This window comes from Urocitellus parryii, chromosome 5, assembly GCF_045843805.1.
Source record: "Urocitellus parryii isolate mUroPar1 chromosome 5, mUroPar1.hap1, whole genome shotgun sequence".
Taxonomy (NCBI): domain Eukaryota; kingdom Metazoa; phylum Chordata; class Mammalia; order Rodentia; family Sciuridae; genus Urocitellus; species Urocitellus parryii.
The window spans coordinates 103453365-103474636 of record NC_135535.1 but is presented as its reverse complement, the minus strand read 5'-3'; the positions used below and the strand labels follow the sequence as shown (position 1 = coordinate 103474636).

At 31.7% G+C, this 21272-nt stretch overlaps 1 protein-coding gene across 1 annotated transcript; it reads right to left on the bottom strand.

Annotated features, from left to right (window-relative positions):
* Positions 1-914: 914 nt before the first annotated feature.
* LOC113201642 (vomeronasal type-2 receptor 26-like) lies at positions 915-14032 on the bottom strand. The gene is made up of 6 exons (XM_026415464.2): positions 13821-14032; positions 13054-13351; positions 9644-10453; positions 8042-8266; positions 7274-7397; positions 915-1819 (listed from the first exon to the last, which is right to left on the bottom strand). Exons 1-6 carry the CDS (start codon positions 14030-14032, stop codon positions 915-917), a joined length of 2574 nt encoding a protein of 857 aa, XP_026271249.2.
* Positions 14033-21272: the final 7240 nt, after the last annotated feature.

Here is a 21272-nt window from a genome sequence, read left to right as displayed (position 1 = left end):
AGGGCGACATGAAAACAGGAAGTTTATCTACTTGAACTCTTTTGCAGAGACTCTTTTTCTGATAGTCCTAAAATCAGCCATGGTGAAGATTTCTGGAGAAGCCCAGTTAAGGCTTTTCTGTGGAAAAAGGGAGTGCCACTTCAATATCAGGTATTGATAAAGGAAGAGGTGAAAGAGAAAAAGTCTGAAAGTTGTTCTGACTATATAGAAATAATATGCTTCCCATAAAGAATAGTTCTCCTCATCAGTACTTCAAGTCTCTCTCCTGATGTGTTAAGGGTCCTCAGTGATAAAGCACCACCTTTTCCTTCAAATTTTCTTTCAGTTGGGGGCCTAGCCTAAATGTTGACCCATAATAGTTCACCTAAGCCTATGGAAGAGTACAAAACACTATTTAGATAGTCCTAAACTCAAATCTCACACTGTTTTGTTTTTTATTAGAAGAATAATGAAACATATCACTAGCTTTCTAGTACCAGAAATTACAACTACCTAGAAATTAATTTTTATATAAAAGGTGACAGCTTAAGTAAGATACACACACACAAAGCATATTGTTGGGCACTGTTCTGTTTTCACATGAATGATTTTATTTAATTCTGACGTGAATCATTTGTTAAATCTGATGTTGCTGTTTAAAGATGAGAAAACCAACTTAAAAATATTTAGGAGACATGCTGAACATCATAGTCAGCCTTCAGGGGTTTGGAATTTAAACATTTGTGTATCTGAAAAAAAAGATTTTTTCACTGAAACTTGGTGACTACAATGATGAAAAGGACATGTGATTAAATAGCAATCATCAAGTTGTAATGAAATGAATTCACTTCATGCACACTTTAGAATCTTTATTTCTATATTATAGATGTTCACTTTATATCAATCATGTCATCTGAAAATTAATTTTTTTTGCCTCATTGAAGGAACTTGTTCAAGAATTTTTTCCTTGAAATGTTATTTGCTTTCAGTAAAATCAAATAGCACTTGGGAAGAAATATACAACCCAACAAACCAGCACTGGAAGCCAAGATTGAAAAAGTTTCCAAAGCCACCATCGTTTTGCCCTTGGTGCTCAGGTAGGTGGGCATGAAACAAATCCACACACTACAGAAGACCAGCATGCTGAATGTGATCAGTTTTGCCTCATTGAAACTGTCTGGTAGTCTTCTGGCCAGAAAAGCAATCATCAAGCTGAGAAGTGCCAGAAAACCCAAGTAACCCAGAACACAGTAGAAGGCAGCGGTGGATCCCTCATTACACTGCAGGATGATTTGGCCAAATTCTGACTGTGCATCCATGTCAGGGAAAGGGGGAGAAGTTCCCAACCAGATTGTGCAGATGCACACTTGAATGAAGGAGCCACTGAAGACTATGGCATTGGAGAATCGGGTCACCATCCACATTTGAAATTTGCTCCGTGGCGTGACAGTTTTGAAGGCCACAATCACAATGAAGGTCTTTGCCAAAATAGCAGAGACAGCTACAGAAAATACAACTCCAAAGAATGTTTGTCTCAGGATACAGGTGACTGGGCTAGGCTGACCAATAAACACCAAGGAGCAAAAGAAGCAGAGCATTAAGGCAACAAGGAGGAGGTAACTGAGGTTTCTGTTATTTGCTCTGACGATGGGTGTGTCTCGATATTGGATAAATAGTCCCAAAATCAAAGCAGTGAGGACAGAGAGACCAAGGGCCATGGAGACCAAAACAGCTCCTAGAGGGTCTTCATAGGACAAAAACATGATAATTTTGGGGAGACACTCATTCTTCTGCCTGTTTGGATATTTGTCCTCAGGACACTTGATACATTGGTCCATATCTGCAAGGGTTGCAGATGGATTTATTATGTTTCTTCAGTCATTTTACCAAAAAAATGTATAAAATAAATACTCTTGAACAGAACTCTACTAGAACATTCACTTTGGAGGAGAGAACCTTATCAGAATATGCACAGATAGATTCACTGGAATAATGCATAGTGTTGAAAAATAGATGTTTTGTATGTGAGGGTAAGTGATTACACTTAAGTTTTAATTTTGGAAGGAAAATTGAGATTTTAATATTTATTATCTATATTTTAGGAATTTTGATTTTTTGTTATAATTTAATTTTCATAACCAGTTTACAAGGTATATATTATTATTTGACTATTTAGTAAAGAACAATGCTGAAAAGGTCAAATATTAAGAGTGATTTTCTGATGATAAAATATATTTATTTTGTTTAGCTTCTCAAAAAATTCACTGCAATTTTGACTAGAATTCAATTAAAATGGAAATGTTTGACACTTAGTTTTCCATGTGGATTTATTTGGAAATGTTTTATCATTAAAGTTTTCTTTTATTTCAGGGAAAAAGTTAGTAATTATCTGTATACAATTTTTTAAATGAAAAAAATATGTAGGGGCATATGCCTTGAAGAAATTTTGAAACAAATGTAGTGAATATTCTATCCATTAAGGTTTTATTTCATTCACTTTGGAGGATAATTGTATATGACCCTTTTGAATTAGAAAAAAACCTACATGTTAATTTTGGCTATATATGCCACAAAAAATTACTGAAAATAGTGAAAAGCTTATTGAATTTTTTAATGATGTTGAGTTTCTTCCAAAAGAGTGGTAACAAATTTGTGGCTTTTAGGAACAGTTTTTTTTTTTGTGATCATTATCTAAACATAGTAGTATTAGCTATCAGCTCCACTCATTCTTTTCTCACTTGCTTTCTTATATATTCCTTTAACATTAGAATCTAGCCATTGTAGTTTTCAAGAAGAAAAAACAAATAAATAGAAACAGATTCCCTTAGAGAAGTAAAGGTCTAGAGGGATCTTTACATGGAAAGTATAATTTTCTTATCTAGTGACTTAAATGGGAAAGAACTTTGAATTTCTATATTTTTACCCCAAAATATCTAAATTCAGATCTATATCTATACCTATATCTATCTCCAAACCAAAAAAGTTTTATAAATCTTGGTTTAGTAAAATTGCAGAACTGAACTTCCACTCTTATATTCACTTTTGTAGCAATGAATTCTCCCATTCATTCATTTCCAATGCTTCTTCTATAAAAATAAGCACAACTTTTCAATCTCTCTTTTAACACTACTCTCAATATCATTACCACAGAGTCAGTCTGAATGTGTTTGAATAGCTACTATGTACCCATCATTTAAGACAGCTACTATATGTAGGAAATGATGGTAAGTAATTGTTAATAAATTAGTAAATGTATGATGTGGTTTTAGTTGAATTCCCTAAGAGATATGGTTTTAGTTGAATTCCCTAAGAGATATGCCGAAACCCTAAAACCTGATACCTATGAAGGTGACCTTCTTGGAAATAGAGTCAATGGAAATGTATTCAAGTTAAAATGAAATGTCTGTAGTGGGCCCAAATCAGTATATCTGGTATTGTTTTTTAATTTATGACTTTTTTTTAAAGAAATTACCCTGTGAAGACAGACACACAAGAAGGACACTATGTGAAGAAAGAGGTAGAGAGTGGAGTGATGCAACTCTAAGAGGTCCCCCAAGAATGGGTGGCCACCAGCAGGAGCTAGGAAGAAGCAAGAAAGGGCTTTCCACCACGGGTTCCACAGGAAACAGTCCTGCTGAAACCTCAGTTTTGGTCTTCTTGCATCTATAACTCTGAGTAAATAAATTTATGTTGCTGAAACAAGTCTAAGTAGAAAATTTTTAAAATGATAGTTTTGAAACTGTTTCAAATGAGTCACTTATCCAATTTTCTAAAGCCATTTGCATTTTTAGAAATAAAAAAACATATTAAGTAAGATTCACATTTAAGATTTAATGCTGCAACAAGTTTAGAAATAAAAGTAAAGAACATTGTATAATAAAAAATTTCAGTCAATATAACATCACCTTTGCTCCAAGTATGCAATAAAAATTGGCAAAATTACCATAAAAATAAATAAAATATTAAAACAAAAAGGAGACATACATCCAGCATAAATACAAATGTTAATGTTTCTAGAAAAAAAATGCAAAAAGAAATATGGAGAAAAGACATGGAATCACTGTAGGGTCAATTGTATGCCCGGTATTGTCCAGGCAAGTAACCATTGTAATGTGACTAAGTCTGAGGGAGTTGTTTTTATTTTTATTTTTTAGTTGTAGATGGACACAATATCTTTATTTTTATTTGTTTATTTTATGTGGTGCTTGGGATTGAACCTCATGTGTGTGAGGCAAGTGCTCTACCACTGAGCAATGAACCCAGCCCCCAAAGGGAGTTTTTATATGACATGTGGAAAGAAGAATATGCATAAAGTCTGAGCTTACTATGGACCTGAGGTTGGGAGTTAAAAAACACAATGTTAAGATAACAATTGGGATTAGTTAGCATTGGTTCTTGGGATAAGTTAGCATTGGCTCTGTCCATGTACATGAAATAGCCAAAGCAGTTCTAAACTAAAAAAATCAATATTGGAGGCATCAGAATATTATACTCAATTATACTATAAAGCTATAGAGGCAAAAACTGCATGGTACTGGCATAAAAACAGGTATATAAACCAATGGCACAGAACAGAAAATAGAGATAAACCCACAGATACACTCATCTGATCCTTGACAAAAGGGACAAAGAGATAAATCGGAAGAAACAATGTGTTTCAATTGGTTCTAGGAAAACTGGCTGTCCATATGTAGAAGAATGAAACTAGACCCTTAACTCTTACCATGCACAAAAGTCAACTCAGAATGTATCAAAGACCTAAGACAATGACCAACTCCTAGAAGAAAACATAGGGTCAACACTGCATCATATAGGCACAAACAATAATTTTTCAATAGGAACCTAAAACTCAGGAAATAAGGCCAAGGGTTAATAGACAGGATGACATCAAATTAAAAAGCTTCTGCCCAGCAAATAAAACAATGAAGAATGTGAAGAGAGAACCTATAAAGTGGGAGAAAATCTTGCTAGCTGCTCTTCTGATAGAACATTACTATCCAGAATATATAAAGAACCACCAAAAACAAACAAACAAAAAACACCAAAACCCCTCTAATAACCTAATTAATAAATGGGCAGTTAACTAAACATATACTTCTAAAAGAAATGAATAAAAAATGATATAAATGGTTGAAAATGTACACCTTAATTAGCAATTAGGGAAACAACAATGAGATTTCATCTCACTCCAGTCAGAATGGTACCCATTGAGAATACAAACAATAGTAAATACTGGAGAAGTTGTGAAGAAAAAGAAACACTTTTAGACTGTAGGTGGGATTAAAAATTAGTACAACCACTCTGGAAATTAGAGTGGAGATTTCTCAAAAGGCTGTGAATGGAATGAGCATATGATCTATCTGTACCATCCCTCAGTATTTAACATAAAGAATTTAAGTTGTCACACTCTAGTAATAAATGCATTCACATGTTTATAGCAGCACAATTCAAAATAGCCAATCTATGTAACCAGCATAGGTTTCTGTCAATAGATAAGTGGATAAAGAAAATGTGGCATATAAAATGGAGTTTATCCAGGCATAAAGAAGTATGAAATTATGTCATTTTCAGGAAAATTATTAACTTGAGAACATTAATTAACTAAAATCAACCAAATTCAGAAAGTTAAGGGTCATCTGTTGTCTCTCACATGTAAAAACTAGACAGAAAACAGGAAAGAAAGACATAGGGTCTCATGAAAATTAAAGGAAGATCAGTTGGATAGAGAAAAAGGAATAGGATGAGAGAAGAGACAAGGGAAAGGGGAAATATTGGAGAATGATATTGTCTAAATTATACTGTTATATTGTGTGAAAGTACAAATATGTAACAAAAATCCCATCATTGGGTACAACAGCAATGCACCAATAAAAATATGATGGAAATATCCTCAATATAATCTTGATACAGAAATTCCCATTTTTACCTCTATAAGATCTGGTTCTATATAATGGGTTAGGGAGTCCAAGCAATGACAACTGCAATCTCCTAACCTACTTATGCACATATGTATTTTCTAATATGTATTGAACATATTATTCTATTAACTTTGCCTTCTATTGTTTCTTTGAGGATTTGAATGTAAGCTGGTTAATGGCTTAAATGTGAGGTGTCCCCCCAAAATGTTTTTCTCAGATAATGCAAGAATATTCAGAGGTCACATAATTCAATTATGATATTAATAATTTAAATGGAATACTGGATGGTAACTGTAGACAAGTAGGACGTGGCTGGAGGAAGGAGGTTACTGAGGGCATGTCATTAAGGATTACATCTTGTCCCGCTAACTTCACTCTGTCATTTGCTTTCTGACTGCCAAGAGTTGAGCAACTTTCCTTCATTACACCCTTCCTCCATTATGTTCTACTTTAACTTGAGCTTGGAACAATGGAAATAGTCAATCATGGGCCAAATCTCTGAAACCATGAAACATGATAACATTTTCATCTTGTAAATGGTTCTTATCAGGTATTTTGTTCATAGTGATGATAATCTGAATAATGTAAACTATAATCAATTGTTTTTTATGCTATATATTTTATCTCTGGGTGCTTTTAAAACCTTTTAAATTTTTCTTTTGGATATTTTGTATTTAAGAATAATTTATTTTGATAATTTTTTAACTTTTCTACATTTCTAATATTCTGGTTAATATATTAAAATATAGATGAAGTTGAATACATTTTAATATTTCATCAATTTTTGAAAATATTCTGGTGTTATCCCTTTAAATCTGTCTTTTCTTCATCATCTATATTTAGTCTTCCTGGAATCCATACCATCTTACTCTACTCTGCTAAATTTGCCAGTAAAAACTGCATTTTGGGTAATTGATTCAGATGCACTTTCCCTGCACCAAATCCCATTTCTTTCCTGTCACATATACTGAAAACTCATCCACGGACTTTTTAATCTACACATTTTTTTCATTTATTTTTTTCATACTGTTATATTGTGTGAAATTTGATATTTTTGGTTATTTTTAAGTTTTAATAGAAAGCTATTTTATATTTGTATTTAATTATTTCACATTAATTCCTGAACATTCTAAGAGTCTAATTGAAGGATAGTTTTTCTAGAGAGAATAGGCATCTGTTTCTGGTGATAGCCAGGGGATGCTATTAACCTGAACCAACTTAGCCAATTTCCACTCAGAAATTGGAGGAAAAAATTTTTTAAAGGATAAGTTATTTTCTCTCAGTATTTAGGTTTATAAGTATGAAATTCATTTATTCTTGACCCACATTTCATTGTATGCCATTTCACATTTAGAATAATTTTCAGAAATGCCTACTTGTTTCATTGGCAATCTCCCCATCTGGACAGGGAATACAATCAAAACAACAAAATGGTTTTCTTTCAAGAGCTGTTTTCCTGAATCCAGGTGGACAACTTTGACTACAAACAGCTGAGGGAGTCTGTGTCAGAGACAGGGGAAGAAGGAAAGTAAGTTGATTAGTACTATTTGGTAAGAGCATATAGTAGAAGACTGTAGAACTTCTGTGTAGCACAACTTAACCAAGAACTACTGAACTTTTGGAAAATATTTAACAACTGTAATGTTCACCTTACTGTGCTTCATCAGTCTTTTCAGTATAATATAGCTACAATGCTTAGAGACTTAAAAAAGTTTTAATGGGAACTAAAATATGGATATAATAGTTAAATAAATTGAGAAATTATTAAATGCAGTTGAGGAGAGTATTTTTATGACCAAACAATTATTTTATGTCTCATCTGAGTCCCTCATTTTCGTTACTGATGTCATAAATCTTCTAGAATGTATGTAATGTAGAAAAATTGCTATATTGATATATTCTTACTCTGCAGGAGCAGATCTATTTGAGCATGACAAGGACAGAAAATATGGTCTATTTCATTTAAAATAAATAGCTTCCACAGTGATTTTGAGGCCAGAAAGTCCACATACTTTGTGTTCCAGCACAGCAGAAAATAAGGAGACTCTCTACCTAGTGGAATTAGGAATTTAGTGATTACCTAAATCCTATTAGAGCATTTTGTTCTGATAAATATCACCATGGTCCCACCTTAGGATGCTTACCTCATTGAAGTGTTCACCCCATGTTATCAGCTTATCATTTAAGGAAAGGTGCTGAACATTGTTTGATTCAAAAACAAACTCTCCAACTTTCACATGGGCCTTAGTTCCATTCAGCAATGACTGATAATTGAAGATGTCAAGCTTAGTTGTTGAAATATTCTCATTCACAATTTTCTTCTTAACAAAACTTCTTTCAAGTTGGCATTTTTGCAGAAATTCATGGAGCTGAAAGTGAAAAGTGATTTTCAGAGGATGAATATCTAAAGCATAAAATAAGAATAAACCTAATTATTTCTACTGCCACCTTTCTCTTTGGCTATTTATTCCAATAGATTTCTTTTTTAAGGTTTAAAAAAATTGTTCTAATTAGTTACGCATAACTATAGAGTACATATTGACAAATCATACATAAATATAGTGTAACTTCTCATTCTTATAATTGAACATGATGTAGAACTTCATCAGTAGTGTAATATAAGGTAATAATGTTTGATTCATTCCACCATCTTTTCACCTCCATACCTCCCTTTCCCTCCACGACCTTCTATCTAATCCAAAGTGCCTAGAATTCTTTCATTAGTTGTTCTATCAAAAGTTACATAGGGATTAATATTCTTCAGTTTTGCATCTTTACACTTTACATATATTAACATACAGTTTTTTATAAAACTTGTGTTAGTTACTAATATTATCTCTATTTTATAAATTAGGATGCTGAATTTTTTGTCACACATCTAATCAGTCATGAAACCAGGATTCTTTAAGCATTTGCTCCTAATTCTAAAAGAAAAAAAAACTGGAAATTCAGGTGATGAATTTTAAGCTTCATAAATAATGGTTCCTTAAGTTACACACTGCTATTCTTATACAAACATAAACCACTTAAATTATAAGATATTAATGTCAATAAAATAGGATTTTTAATTCTTTAAGAATATAAGCCATAGTTTTCTGAATACTTCCTTTGAACTTTATGTAACTTATTGCAAGTATCAGGGATATTTTCATAGAAACTTTTTGTTTTAAAATTATGCATTTTTGAAAGGAAAGCTGAACATTACTCTTATAACAGTGAAAATCAATAAGCTATTCTATACCAATTTAAATTTCTCAGGATGTTTCAACTAGAAAGTTTACAGAATGCCTTAAAATGACCTGTTTATTGCCAATTATTTTTAACTGATTTATTCTTCACATTAATTTATGATATTTCATTTCATAGAGGATTTATATTAAAGTATACATTTAAATTTTATAAGAAAGGTTCTAAAATTAATATCCAGATTATTATCCACTTAAGTCAAAATTTATAGAAAGTAACTATTATAGAGTAATAATTAGATGATGCAAAGAGAGAGATAGAGGTATAGATTATTTGGGAATAATAAATAACACCAAGAGAATGTGTGTGTCACAAAAAAATAAATGCAGTTGGAGTTGGATGGCTGGGATTAATTACTAGTATTTTAAAAATAAAGAAATATGTACAAAATAAAGTATCTTTCCTCTAATGTAAAACAATGCAAAGTTCATGTATCAAGAAAAAGAAAAGGCAATTTATGGCCCCTTGCCCAAAAAAACATTAGAATGGACTATTGCTACCTGCCATGGATGAGGAGCCACATTTGCACCATTGTCAAGTGATTCTTCTTCCAATTTGAGTGACAGTTCTTCATGAAGAGCCTTGGCAATGACATGCACAGCGCCATAGACATTGTAACTCTGGGGTGATGTATTCATATCCCAAACATGCAGACCTCGAGTTTCCAGGGTGCCATTTTGTTCACATTTACTCAATTCCCTGATTCCATGTTGATCCAAATATGGACATTCAAATAGTATAGACCACACATCCTGGATAACGATGTCCTGGGGATATTTTGCAGGCTGAACATTTTTGAGAAAACCCTCAAAACCAGGAATCTCATCCATGTGTACTGAAAATGATAATCCTCCACCAAAATATGTATAACTTAGCTTTTGTCCAAATGGTGATATAGTTATATCCCAATAAGAAGTTGTGACCCAGACATTACCAAATATAATATTGCAAAAGATTTTATACACAAATCTCAGAAGAGAATATGTGTCTCCAAAAACTACAGTGACATTTGAAAATGTAAATCTTTCCACAAAAATTTGGTTATTAATAGTATCCATGGCAGGAAACTCTGGAATTCTTTCTGCAAATGCAACACAGAGTCCACTGTTGATCATTTCTTGTGTCATATCCCTGAGGAACATTTCTCCCCTGATGTCATCTGGAACCACAAGGCCAACCCAGATCCAACCAAAGTGCATCATTAGTTGAATAAATCCCTGATATAGAGCTGTAGGGTTCATGGGAAATTGGTAGAGAGACTGGAAATGGACTCTGTCCCTGAGGCTGTAGTCAAATGGACCATAGCTGATCTATACAGAGCACAAAGTTACAGTTTATACAAATTAATGATGTTTATTCACAAATGATTTAATTTCTTCCATCTCTTACAGGTACTATGAAATAGAATTTGTGATTAATTAAGTTCACTAAGAAATACCACTTAACTATATGTCAATTATTACTAATACTACTTACATTATATGTACCTTTCCCTTTTAAAAAATATATATCTTTAAAAAGCACCAAAAGTTTTCATTAGTTTTACTAGATATTACTAGATATATCCACAAAGATATTTTTTCAACTTCAGAATTTCCCATGACCTTTCTTTACCTACACTTTTGAGCCACTGAAATAATGAAATGCTATCACTCTAGATTTTTAAGTTGAAGTCATAAATAAATTATCAAATTTATTGAGAAAGAAAAGTACATTAAGCATTTTACAATTCATGAGAAAAAGAAATGTATGAAATTTTACAAGTCCCTACACCTCTCTCCTAGCCTTAGTATACATAACCCATTATCCCAAAATGAAAAAAAAGTCTAATTATTTTCCCCTCACTTCATATGCTTTTCATCCATTTGTACTATTTATCTTTTCTCATGTGGCTATCTTTCTTCATAAAGTTCTTCAATTGAGTTGTGTAAACGGCTGTTCCTGTATGTCTCGAGTGTTGTCTTTAACCTGCTCCATGAAGTATGCTGACCATTCTCAAGCTTTGAAAAATGAAGTCACTGATTACCTAATCTGCTAAATCAAATGATAAATCATCAGAACTTAATTTACTTTATCTACCATCGATGTAGCACAATTGATTATATGCTTTTTCTTGAAACATGCTTCTAATTTAGTTACCAGGACTGCATTTCCATAATTAATTTCCAGGATATGACATTATCATTCTATTTTACTGAATCTTCCATATCTCTTCAAAGTCAATAAACAGAGGACTCAATGACTCAGACTCAGATATTTTCCCTTTCTCCATAAATATACATTCTCTAAATAATCTCCTAAATTTACATGCTCACCATAAAAATTTAACCCCAAACCTAGATCTGTGTATCCAAGGGCTCAAAAGGCATCTACACTTGAGTGCTTAACAGACCCTTCATGTTTATCAGTTCAAAATCATGATTGTTCAACACAGATGCTCATTAAATGCTTGTAACTATGTGAATGGTTGCTTTAAATATTTCTTGAGAAGAGAAAAAGAAATAATAAAAGCATAAAGATAAGCATCTACTTTGAGGAAGAAAGCAGAAAGCATTAGTAAAGCAATTTTTAATAGATGTACAAAATAAGTAATTTTAATAGATGAATAACATTATGCTATTTTTGTTTTCTTTTTTAAAATATTGTTTTAGTTGTCAATGGACCTTTATTTTATTCATTTATATGTGGTGCTGAGGATAGAACCCAGGGCCTCACACATGCTAAGCAAGTGCTCTACCACTGAGCCACAATCCCAGCCTCTTTTGTGGTCTTTTGAACTTGATTATGGATGTATGTGGCTAACAGAAATATATTTATGTTTAATATTTTCCTTCAATAAATTGCAGAACAACTTTTAAATTATTAATTATAAACATAAGTATTTAAATTTTGTGTGACAAAAAAACCCACTTAGTTTCTTAAATACATTTTGAAAGATTGCATTTGCTTATAAGGAAAGGGTAAAAAGAAAGATTTTAAAACCAATGAGAACAAAAAAATTCCCTTCCCACTATTACATAACCAAAGGTGAGTTTGTAAAGACACAAAAATGAAATATAATTAACTGATAAGCATAAGAAGTAAAAATAAAACAGAAAAAACCCCACTAATACCTAAACTTCATTGACAAAGTTTTTAACAATTACTCTAGCAATATTAAAAGGGTAATAACTGAGATACTCATGCACTATAACTATAACTGGAAGATGTTTCTAAATAGCAATTTTTTAACCAATAGAAACATGAATTAATTTGACTGAAAGCAATGAGAAAAATATTTATAGAAAGTTATCACTGATGTATATGTTGTGTGTGTATATATATATATATATACATATATATATGTATATATATATATATATATACTTTGAAAAACAAGAATGTGAATTGAAATAGATTTCATAATAGAGGAGGATTGAAAACAACCTAAATGCCTGATCATAAATCAGCTAAATAACTTTTATAGAAAGAAATATTAGATTTCAATTTAAACTTAAATTGAAGGAAAGTGATGATAGGTTAAATATGTTCATAGCATTAGTACATCTGAAAACATTAAAGACAACATGTGAACTGAGTACCACCTTCCCAATATATTTATGATGCTTTTTCATTCTATACAAAAATTAGTCTGGGTGCTAACAGCAACAATTACTAAAAAGATAGTTTCTTTGGCTGGGGAGATTATCTATTATTGTTAATTTATCTGTATGTTTTTCTACATTTTAAGGTTTTCAAACGCTAATTTTATTTTACACAAGCAATTTTTGTTGTAAATAAATATATTTTAGAGAATAAAAGATAATTAAAGTGTACATTTTTAAGAAGTCCTACAGCTTTCCTAAGAATAATTTTGAGTTTTGGCATATATTATTATGTTTAATATCAAAAGTCAGAATTTTTCATTTACCTGGGGTACATTGTAGAGACTGAGTACCTGAGAACTCTGAGCTGTTATTTGTGTTGAAACACCTCCAACAACAGCCACCAACTTGTTTCTCTTCTCAGATCTACAGTCATAATTAGGAATTGGAGGACTCTTTCCTGAAAGCAAAGACATGGAACTCTTCACTGCCTTCGTCTCAATAAAGTCAACATTGAAGAGATGGAATCCCAGAGACATATTGAACAATATATTCAGGTCCTTGTTGATTTTCTCTATTGCAAAAACCATGGCCAGCAGGTGCTGATAATGCTTAGTTAGATCCCTAGTAGGCAAAGGTAGAAAGACAGCTTACTGAATTTTTTTCCTAGAAGAGATAAAAATCAAAGAATGCACACATACAAAAATACACATAATAATCAAAGAAATAAATGAGATATCATATTGAAAATGTTGAGAAATTTGATGCCTAAAAATATCAGATTGAGAGTACATAAAATTTAAAATTTGACTTTTTTGATGTACAGGTTGTGACTGAGTGAGTACGGTGAATCCAGAAGAAAATTACCAGCATTAAATTCAGTTATTCTTCTTTGGATAACAGGACAAATTTTGGGAAAACATAGTTTACTAGATTACTTATGGCAATATGCAAAGCAAACCAATTCAAACGGATATATGTTAAGAAAAATTCTCAAAACCATGTCTTTTACCTTTATTCAAAGAAAAGTAAATCTCAACTATAGAGTGCTTTTTAGATCTTCTTATGAACTTAAGAGAAGTCATACACTTACATATAAACATTTTCTTGTATATACACATTATCTTTAAAGCCAAATCTGGTGTTATCATCAGTCACTCTTAGGGAAAAGAGTCCACCAATAATGAAATCCCCATCTTGATAGTAGCCAGGAGAAGCAGGTACATTTAGTGAAAGAATAGAATTTTCTTCCTGAGATACAAAGATGATAGTGACCAGCAGAGGAAAATCAAGAGATAATTTCATATTAAAATTGATAAATATTAATATAGTTGATTAAACCTTAGAAATGTACTCAAGAACTGATAATGGTAAGAGTACTGAACAGACTGTGTTCAAAACAAATGCTCCTCCAATCAGTCTGGGGAAAGTTTATAAAGTATTTGCCTTGACCTGAGGCAAATGTAAACATCCCCTTGTTTTCTGGGAGTACATTCAACTTGCACCTGCTCAGCCACAATTCATGTCCCCTTTGCTATAATTAGTGCAAGTCTCCAAGGGGTCACAAGTCTCTTAATTTCACACCTGGTTCCTGTCATTCAATTAAAAACAAATTTAAAACATAAAAAACAAGTAGGAATTTTGTATCCTCAGTGGGTTCAGAATAACTAGAGATGCCAAGATAAATATAGCACATTCTATACTAGAAGTATGTTTCCATGAGTAAAGCAGCTTCATCCAATGCTGTTTTCAAACATTTAATGAGGTAGGAAGTCATAGATGCCAGGGAAGAGGGTATCAAAGGGTTCATTCAATTTAAGATGCTTCACTTGACTCTTAATTATTTAACACTTATGCAATCTTAAACAAAAGAGAAATTATGCACTGTGTATCTTTACAGAAACAATATAAAGCATTTATATATATATAAAAAAACTATTGTGGATCATTTCAGAGCCACCTATTTAGGAGATGGATTTCTAACTTTTAAAATGTACTTACTTATTGGGTACAATAAATATTTTGATATATGTATTCAGCATGGAATGACTGGCTTTTCAACTCCCATATAGTCTTTCTCAAGCAGTGGGATTATTTCAAAATGATTTACTCCATGAAGAAGGAATCAAGGGAACGTTAACAACTGAAAAATGACTATTATTTGTGAACAACTGTGTTTATACATAGGTTTAAATCTTATAAAATGTCTTTGTAAGCACAAGTTCAAATGTTTAAGAGATATCACATTTATTTTCTTCAAATTAAGTTAAATAAATTCTCAACTCTTATCTGCTAGTTTGCAAGAAACCCCATTTTATAAACCACCAAGAAGAGAGTAATAACATTTTAGAATTGCACAATTGCTTGGAACATTAAAAAAAAGCCCACACTATTTTTAGTTCTTTTTGATTTCTGTTAATTACCATCCAAGCCAGGTGCTTGATTATCTCTGAATTATCACTCTGCTGATTTTGATCTAAGTTTGAATAAAAGCATCTGTTAAAGCTGTCAATTCCAATACTAACTGTCCAGCTCCTCCCAATTCACTCTCCAATTCTCCAGGGTATATGTTAAAATATTAACAAATGGTAACACATGCGTTATTTTATCAGTATGTGGAAAGAGTGAATACCATGTTGTATTTATCCATGTTTTTGATAATTCTCAGAAATTTTAAAATTTCAGAATATTAAAGTGAAAAATACATGTATTCATACATGTAAATTTAGAGAACAAACTACCAATTGTGAAAAAAAATTCTCTCAGTATTTCTGAAATAATTTTTAAATTGCTTTATGATTTTAAATTTTCCCTTTACTTCCATAGATCTCTTATTGGAAATGTGTGATAAATATGATGAAAGACAGGACAATGAAAAAGTACTCATTTTAGTAATGAGAGAAATGAGAGAAGGAGTGTGGAGATGAGAGACAGGGAGTAGAAAAAGAGGCTGGGGGGAGGGAAAGAGAGAGAGAGAAATATTAGGTGACTCTATATGATACTGAAAAGCTTGTTGACTTGAGTTCAGGGAGAGCTACCAGACTGCTGTTTCTACTTTTCTGTGATGTCCTGGATCACTTTGCTTTTTTGAAACTCAATGTCTTTGTCCTTAAAATGTATATTAGGAAGAGGGGTCAACTACTACAGGACTGTCAATGTTTTATCTGATTAATTTACAGTGAACTCGATAAATGAGACACTGAAGAGAGAGGAGAGAGACAAGAAAAACAGAGGGGTAGAAGGGATAAAAGGGAGAAAACGATAAACAAAGAAAAGAAACCTTAAAATTATGAAAGTACTTTTTTAAATTTTTTGATTGGGAGACGTAGAAAAAGAGAGATTGTATACCTGATTTTATGAGTCACAGTCCTGTGAAGTACCAGTATATCAGGAAAGATTTTTAAATCCTATTGTAAAATTGTGTCAAAATATAACTTGGTGTAGCTCGGCAGTGGAGCTACCTAGCATGTGTAAGGCCATGGGTTCAATCCCTAGTGCCTGTAAATAAAAAAAAAGAAAAGAAAGAAAAAAGAAAAAGAGTAAATAAAATTTAAAAATAAAAACCTGTAAGGATGATGCACTAAAATACATAAAATATATTAAAAATGTATTAATATATATTATAAACATATATAACCTCAAAATTACTATTTTAATGTTGTTGATAGTATTATAGTCAAAGAGACTAATACCTGCCCCCCAAACAAACAATTTTATAAAAACATTAAAAACAAAAAAGTGTTCACAAAATTGTTAGTAACATTAATAGCTTTTCAATAAAGTTTCATTTTATGTGTTCTGTTTGCAACGGATCTTGGGAAAGTTCCATATTACATTTATTGCAATTTATTATCTCAGTTGATTAACAAAATAAAATGTTATTTTATGCATGTATTTGAATTCCAATTCAATTTTTTCTCTCATGAGACAAATGTAGGAATACAATACGTGAAATGTAATAAGTAGTATTTAAAAAACTTAAGATTACCATTAATATGGAATTATATAACAGAGATTTTATTCAATAAAATAGTTTATTTACTATATAAAATGTTCACTCTAAGATTCAATTTTTGCTCATTCCTGACATTTTGAATTATTTCCCAAAGCTTATACTTTGATTTTTATTCTCAGTATATTTACCATTCACAAATTTTACAGAGAATTTTTTTTTCTTTATTATTTATTGTCTCTCTCTATTAGTCAAATATCTTAAGTGGAACAGGACCAATTAGCTCTAGAGGTATGGATAGATACATAGCTACATACACACACACACACACACACACATATATATATATATATATATATATACAAATGTACATAAATACATACATTCATAGATACATAGACAGTAGATACCTAAAAGTAATTTTATTGTAAAGAAATGTTAATATCATATAAAAACAATCTCACAGACACACCCAGCTAAGAATTCCATGATCCAATCAAGTTTACCCACAAAAAACTAGTCATGCTATGTTCATATTCATGCTTACATAATACCACTATCTAGATTCCCTAAGATTTTGACATTGTTAACATTCTGACAACACTCTTGACTTTTATCTTTGAAATCTTAACATCTCTTCTGAGAGGAATATTTTTTTCAAATTTAAGTCAGAACACACTTAGAGGTTCAATTCCTCTAGAGTTTGAGGCACAATCCAGGATTTTGATTGAGGGCAGCATGGGCAATAGAGATTACCATTTAAAAAAATTAAGTTGAATTAATTCAAACTACATTATATTCTCTTTTGTCCAAATCACAGATTTTCCCCCTAGTTTTAGTGTAGCAAAAAGCTAATCCTTACAAAGGCATATTTTCTGTTTAGAATGCCATAATTCCTAACAGAGAAATTCTCAACAGACTTTCTACCAATGATTTCAAGATCCATTGATGATTCTTGCCAGATAGCATTACTAAATTTGTAAATTGATATAAACCATGATTTTCTAGTCCTGTCATTCCTTTTTATATTGGTTCACTAGAATTCTTCTCTAAAGAAGAGCTCCCTAGTTCTCTTCTCATTTTCTGATATTTTCAGGAACATTAGTGAATTGTAGCTTCTCTTTTTTTCCTGAATTTAATGTTTTGTAATTTATTATTGACTTTTTTCTCCTTAAATATTCCCAACTGGAGCAAGTACAACTTTCTACATATTTCACAAGTCTTTTTCAGACTTTGAAAAATGCCTTGCATTCCAGAAAAGAATATTAAAGGTGGACCTGATTTGATTTGTGCCTTTCCTCTTGCAGACTTGGAATCAATCATTTCCCAAGAGCCTCTCATTCACTTTAGTGAGAAATGGTGTATAAGAGTCACTATCTAAGGACTACGTGTCTTGTAGCCATCCATGAATCACAGGCCTTTCTTCTTTATTTTTTAATTTTTATTCTTTCTTGGCAACAGGACACTTTGCCACTGAGCCATGTCCCTATCCCTTTTTATTTTTTATTTTAAGACAAAATCTCACTAAGTTGCTTAGGGCCTTGCTAAGTTGCTGAGGCTGGCCTCAAACTTGTAATCCTTCTATCTCAGCCTCCCAAGTTGCTGGAATCATAGGTGTGCACCATTACCCCTGGCTTTTTTTCATTTTTAACAACTTTTTATATCAACTATTGATTTATGGTATTTTAGAAAATACTTGTCTCCAGTTTTCTCACTTGTATTTCATTAATGCTTAGTGTGTGTGGTGGGGGGCATAGTATATTATGTAGCACATGTATTTCCATTTATACTTAGTCATATTTGAGACCTCAGACTTGGGTTATATAAAATTCACCTATGATTTCTTTTTTGTACTTATATGACTTTTTTATAGACATTTAGATTTCTTATCAATTTGAAGTTGTGCTTTTGATCTATACATTCAATTCCACCATTTTTCCAAATGAATATTTATTCCATCTTTGTTAATTCTCTACTTTGAGATGGAACTTTAAATTTATATGTATTTATATTCTTTCTGAGTTTTTATTTATGTCAGTGTCTATGTGTATATTTTGATGTAGTAATATAGTATTTTTCAGGTTTATTGAGGCATAATTGACAAGTAAATATTTTATGTACACAAGGTGAACAATATAATATTTCAGTATACATGTATTTGGTGAAGTGACTACCACAATAAAGCTTGTTAGCTATCAACATCATATATGTACACATATACACACATACACACAAGCAGATTTTACATATTTTGTGCATGACAGTTATATATAATATTGAGATTATTTTTGAGATAACTATACACACATAGAATATAATTTGAGTTATTTCAATTTCCAGTACTTTGTTTTCCCCTCCCCTTCTCTCTCTTTCTTTTCCTTTCCTTCTACTCTGTGTGTCTTTCCCCTATTTATTTATTTTAAATTGGTGCTTTATATGTATATATATATATATATATATATATATATATATATATATATATATATATATATATATATGAAAATCACTATGGTATATTATATGTTAATTGTCTGTTCTCTTCAATTTTATTCTATAGTTCCTCCCTTTTCTCTTTATATATCCCTTTACTTCTATCCTATTCCTTTGCTTAAATGATCTTCCTATTTTCGTGGGATGCCATCTCCCCTTTTCCCTTTGTTTCCATATTGTGCTCTCGCTTTCACATGAGGGAGAACATTTGACCTTTGACTTTCCGAGTCTAGCTTATTTCACTTAATGTGATAATATAAGTGCTATTAAAATATTTTTTTTCATTTACTTCTTTATGGTTGAGTAAAAACCTGCATTGTGTGTGTGTGTGGTGTGTGTGTGTGTATGTGTGTGTGTGTATGTGTGTGTGTGTGTGTGTGTGTGTGGTGTGTGTGTGTGTATGTGTGTGTGTGTGTGTGTGATGTGTGTGTGTGTATGTGTGTGTGTGTGTGTGTGGTGTGTGTGTGTGTATGTGTGTGTGTGTGTGTGTGGTGTGTGGGTGTATATATATATATATATATATAATATTTTCTTTACAATTCCATCTGTGTATAAGCACCAAGGCTGATTTCATACCCTGGCTATTGTGAATTATGACACTGTAAAAATTGATGTGCCTGTAACTATTTTATATTAATTATAATTCTTTTGAGTAAATACCAAGAACTGTCATCACTGACAGTTATGGTTGTTCCATTTCTAGTCTTTTGAGGAATCTCCATACTGCTTTCCAAAGTGGTTGTACTAATTTGAATTTTCACTAATAATGCATGAGCATATCTTTTCTCCACATCCTCACTAGCAATTCTTATCTTTTCTGTCCTTCGTGATTGCCATTGTAAGTAGAGTAAGGTGAAATCTCAATGTAGTTTTGATTTGTGTTTCCATACATGCAAACTATGTGGAACATTTTTTTCATATATTGGTTGGACATTTCTTAAATGTTTCAACATTTAAGAAAGAACTGTTTAATTTCTTAGCCCATTTATTGATGTTTTTATGTTAACTTTTTTGTGTGCTCCATAAATTGTGGCTATAGATTCCTATCTGAGGAATAGTTGCAAATATTTTCTCCCATTCTGTAGGCTCTCACCTCTTTCTCACCTAACACTCTTAATAATTATTTTGTTATGCAGAAGTTTTTTTTTAAATTTATTTTTTTGAATTTCTGCTCTTTGATTCTTGATTTTATTTCTTGAACTTTGGGGTCTTGTTAAGGATGTTGATACTGCAATAGTGTGTTGCAGTGTTGACACTGTTTTCTTCTAGCTGCGGCAAACTTTCTGATATAATTCCTAGGTCTTAAATCCACTTTCAGTTGACTTTTGCAAACTGTGAAATATAATTATCTATTTTTATTTTTCCACATATGGATATCTAATTTTCTCACCATCAAAAAAGGCTACATTTTCTCCAACATATATTTTTGTCACCTTTGTTAAGTATCAGAGGTCAGCATTTATGTGGATTTGTCCTAGGTCTTCTGCTCTATTCCATGGTCTCTATGTCAGCTAAAGAATCAACTCTTTGTTGCATTAATATTTTATATCATTTTTATTCTAAATTTTATTAATTTTTGCTCTGATTTAAATTAATTTGTGTCTTCTACTGACTTTGGAATTAGTTTGTTCTTATTTTTCTGAGACCTTGATGTGTAACATTATGCAATTTATTTGGAATCTTTTTATTTTTTTAATGTCAACATTCAATGCTATCATCTTTTCTGTTAGACCTGCCTTAATAGTGTCCCAGAAATTTATTACATTGTATTTCTGTCTTCTCTTTTGTTGTTCTAATTAGTTATACATGACAGCAGAATGCATTTTGATTCATTATACACAAATGGAGAACAACTTTTGATTTCTCTAGTTGTACATGAGGTAGAGTTACATCATGTACCCCATTGTACATGTACCCCAATTGTACATGTACCTAGGGTAATGATGCCCATTTCTTTCCACCATGTTTCTTATCCCCACACCTCCCTACTCCTATATCCCCTTTGCCCAATGCAAAGTTTCCACCATTCTTCCCATGGCCCCCTCCCATTATGGATCAGCATTCACTTATCCAACAGACGATTTGGCCTTTTTTTTTTTTTTG

Excerpts from the sequence above, each read along its gene's own strand:
- LOC113201642 (XM_026415464.2), bottom strand. The coding sequence starts at position 14,032 with ATGAAATTATCTCTTGATTTTCCTCTGCTGGTCACTATCATCTTTGTA. Across the intron at positions 13,352-13,820 it reads ATACAAGAAAATGTTTATAT|GGATCTAACTAAGCATTATC; the intron begins GTAAGTGTATGA and ends TTTGCCTACTAG. Across the intron at positions 10,454-13,053 it reads GTCTCTACAATGTACCCCAG|ATCAGCTATGGTCCATTTGA; the intron begins GTAAATGAAAAA and ends TGCTCTGTATAG.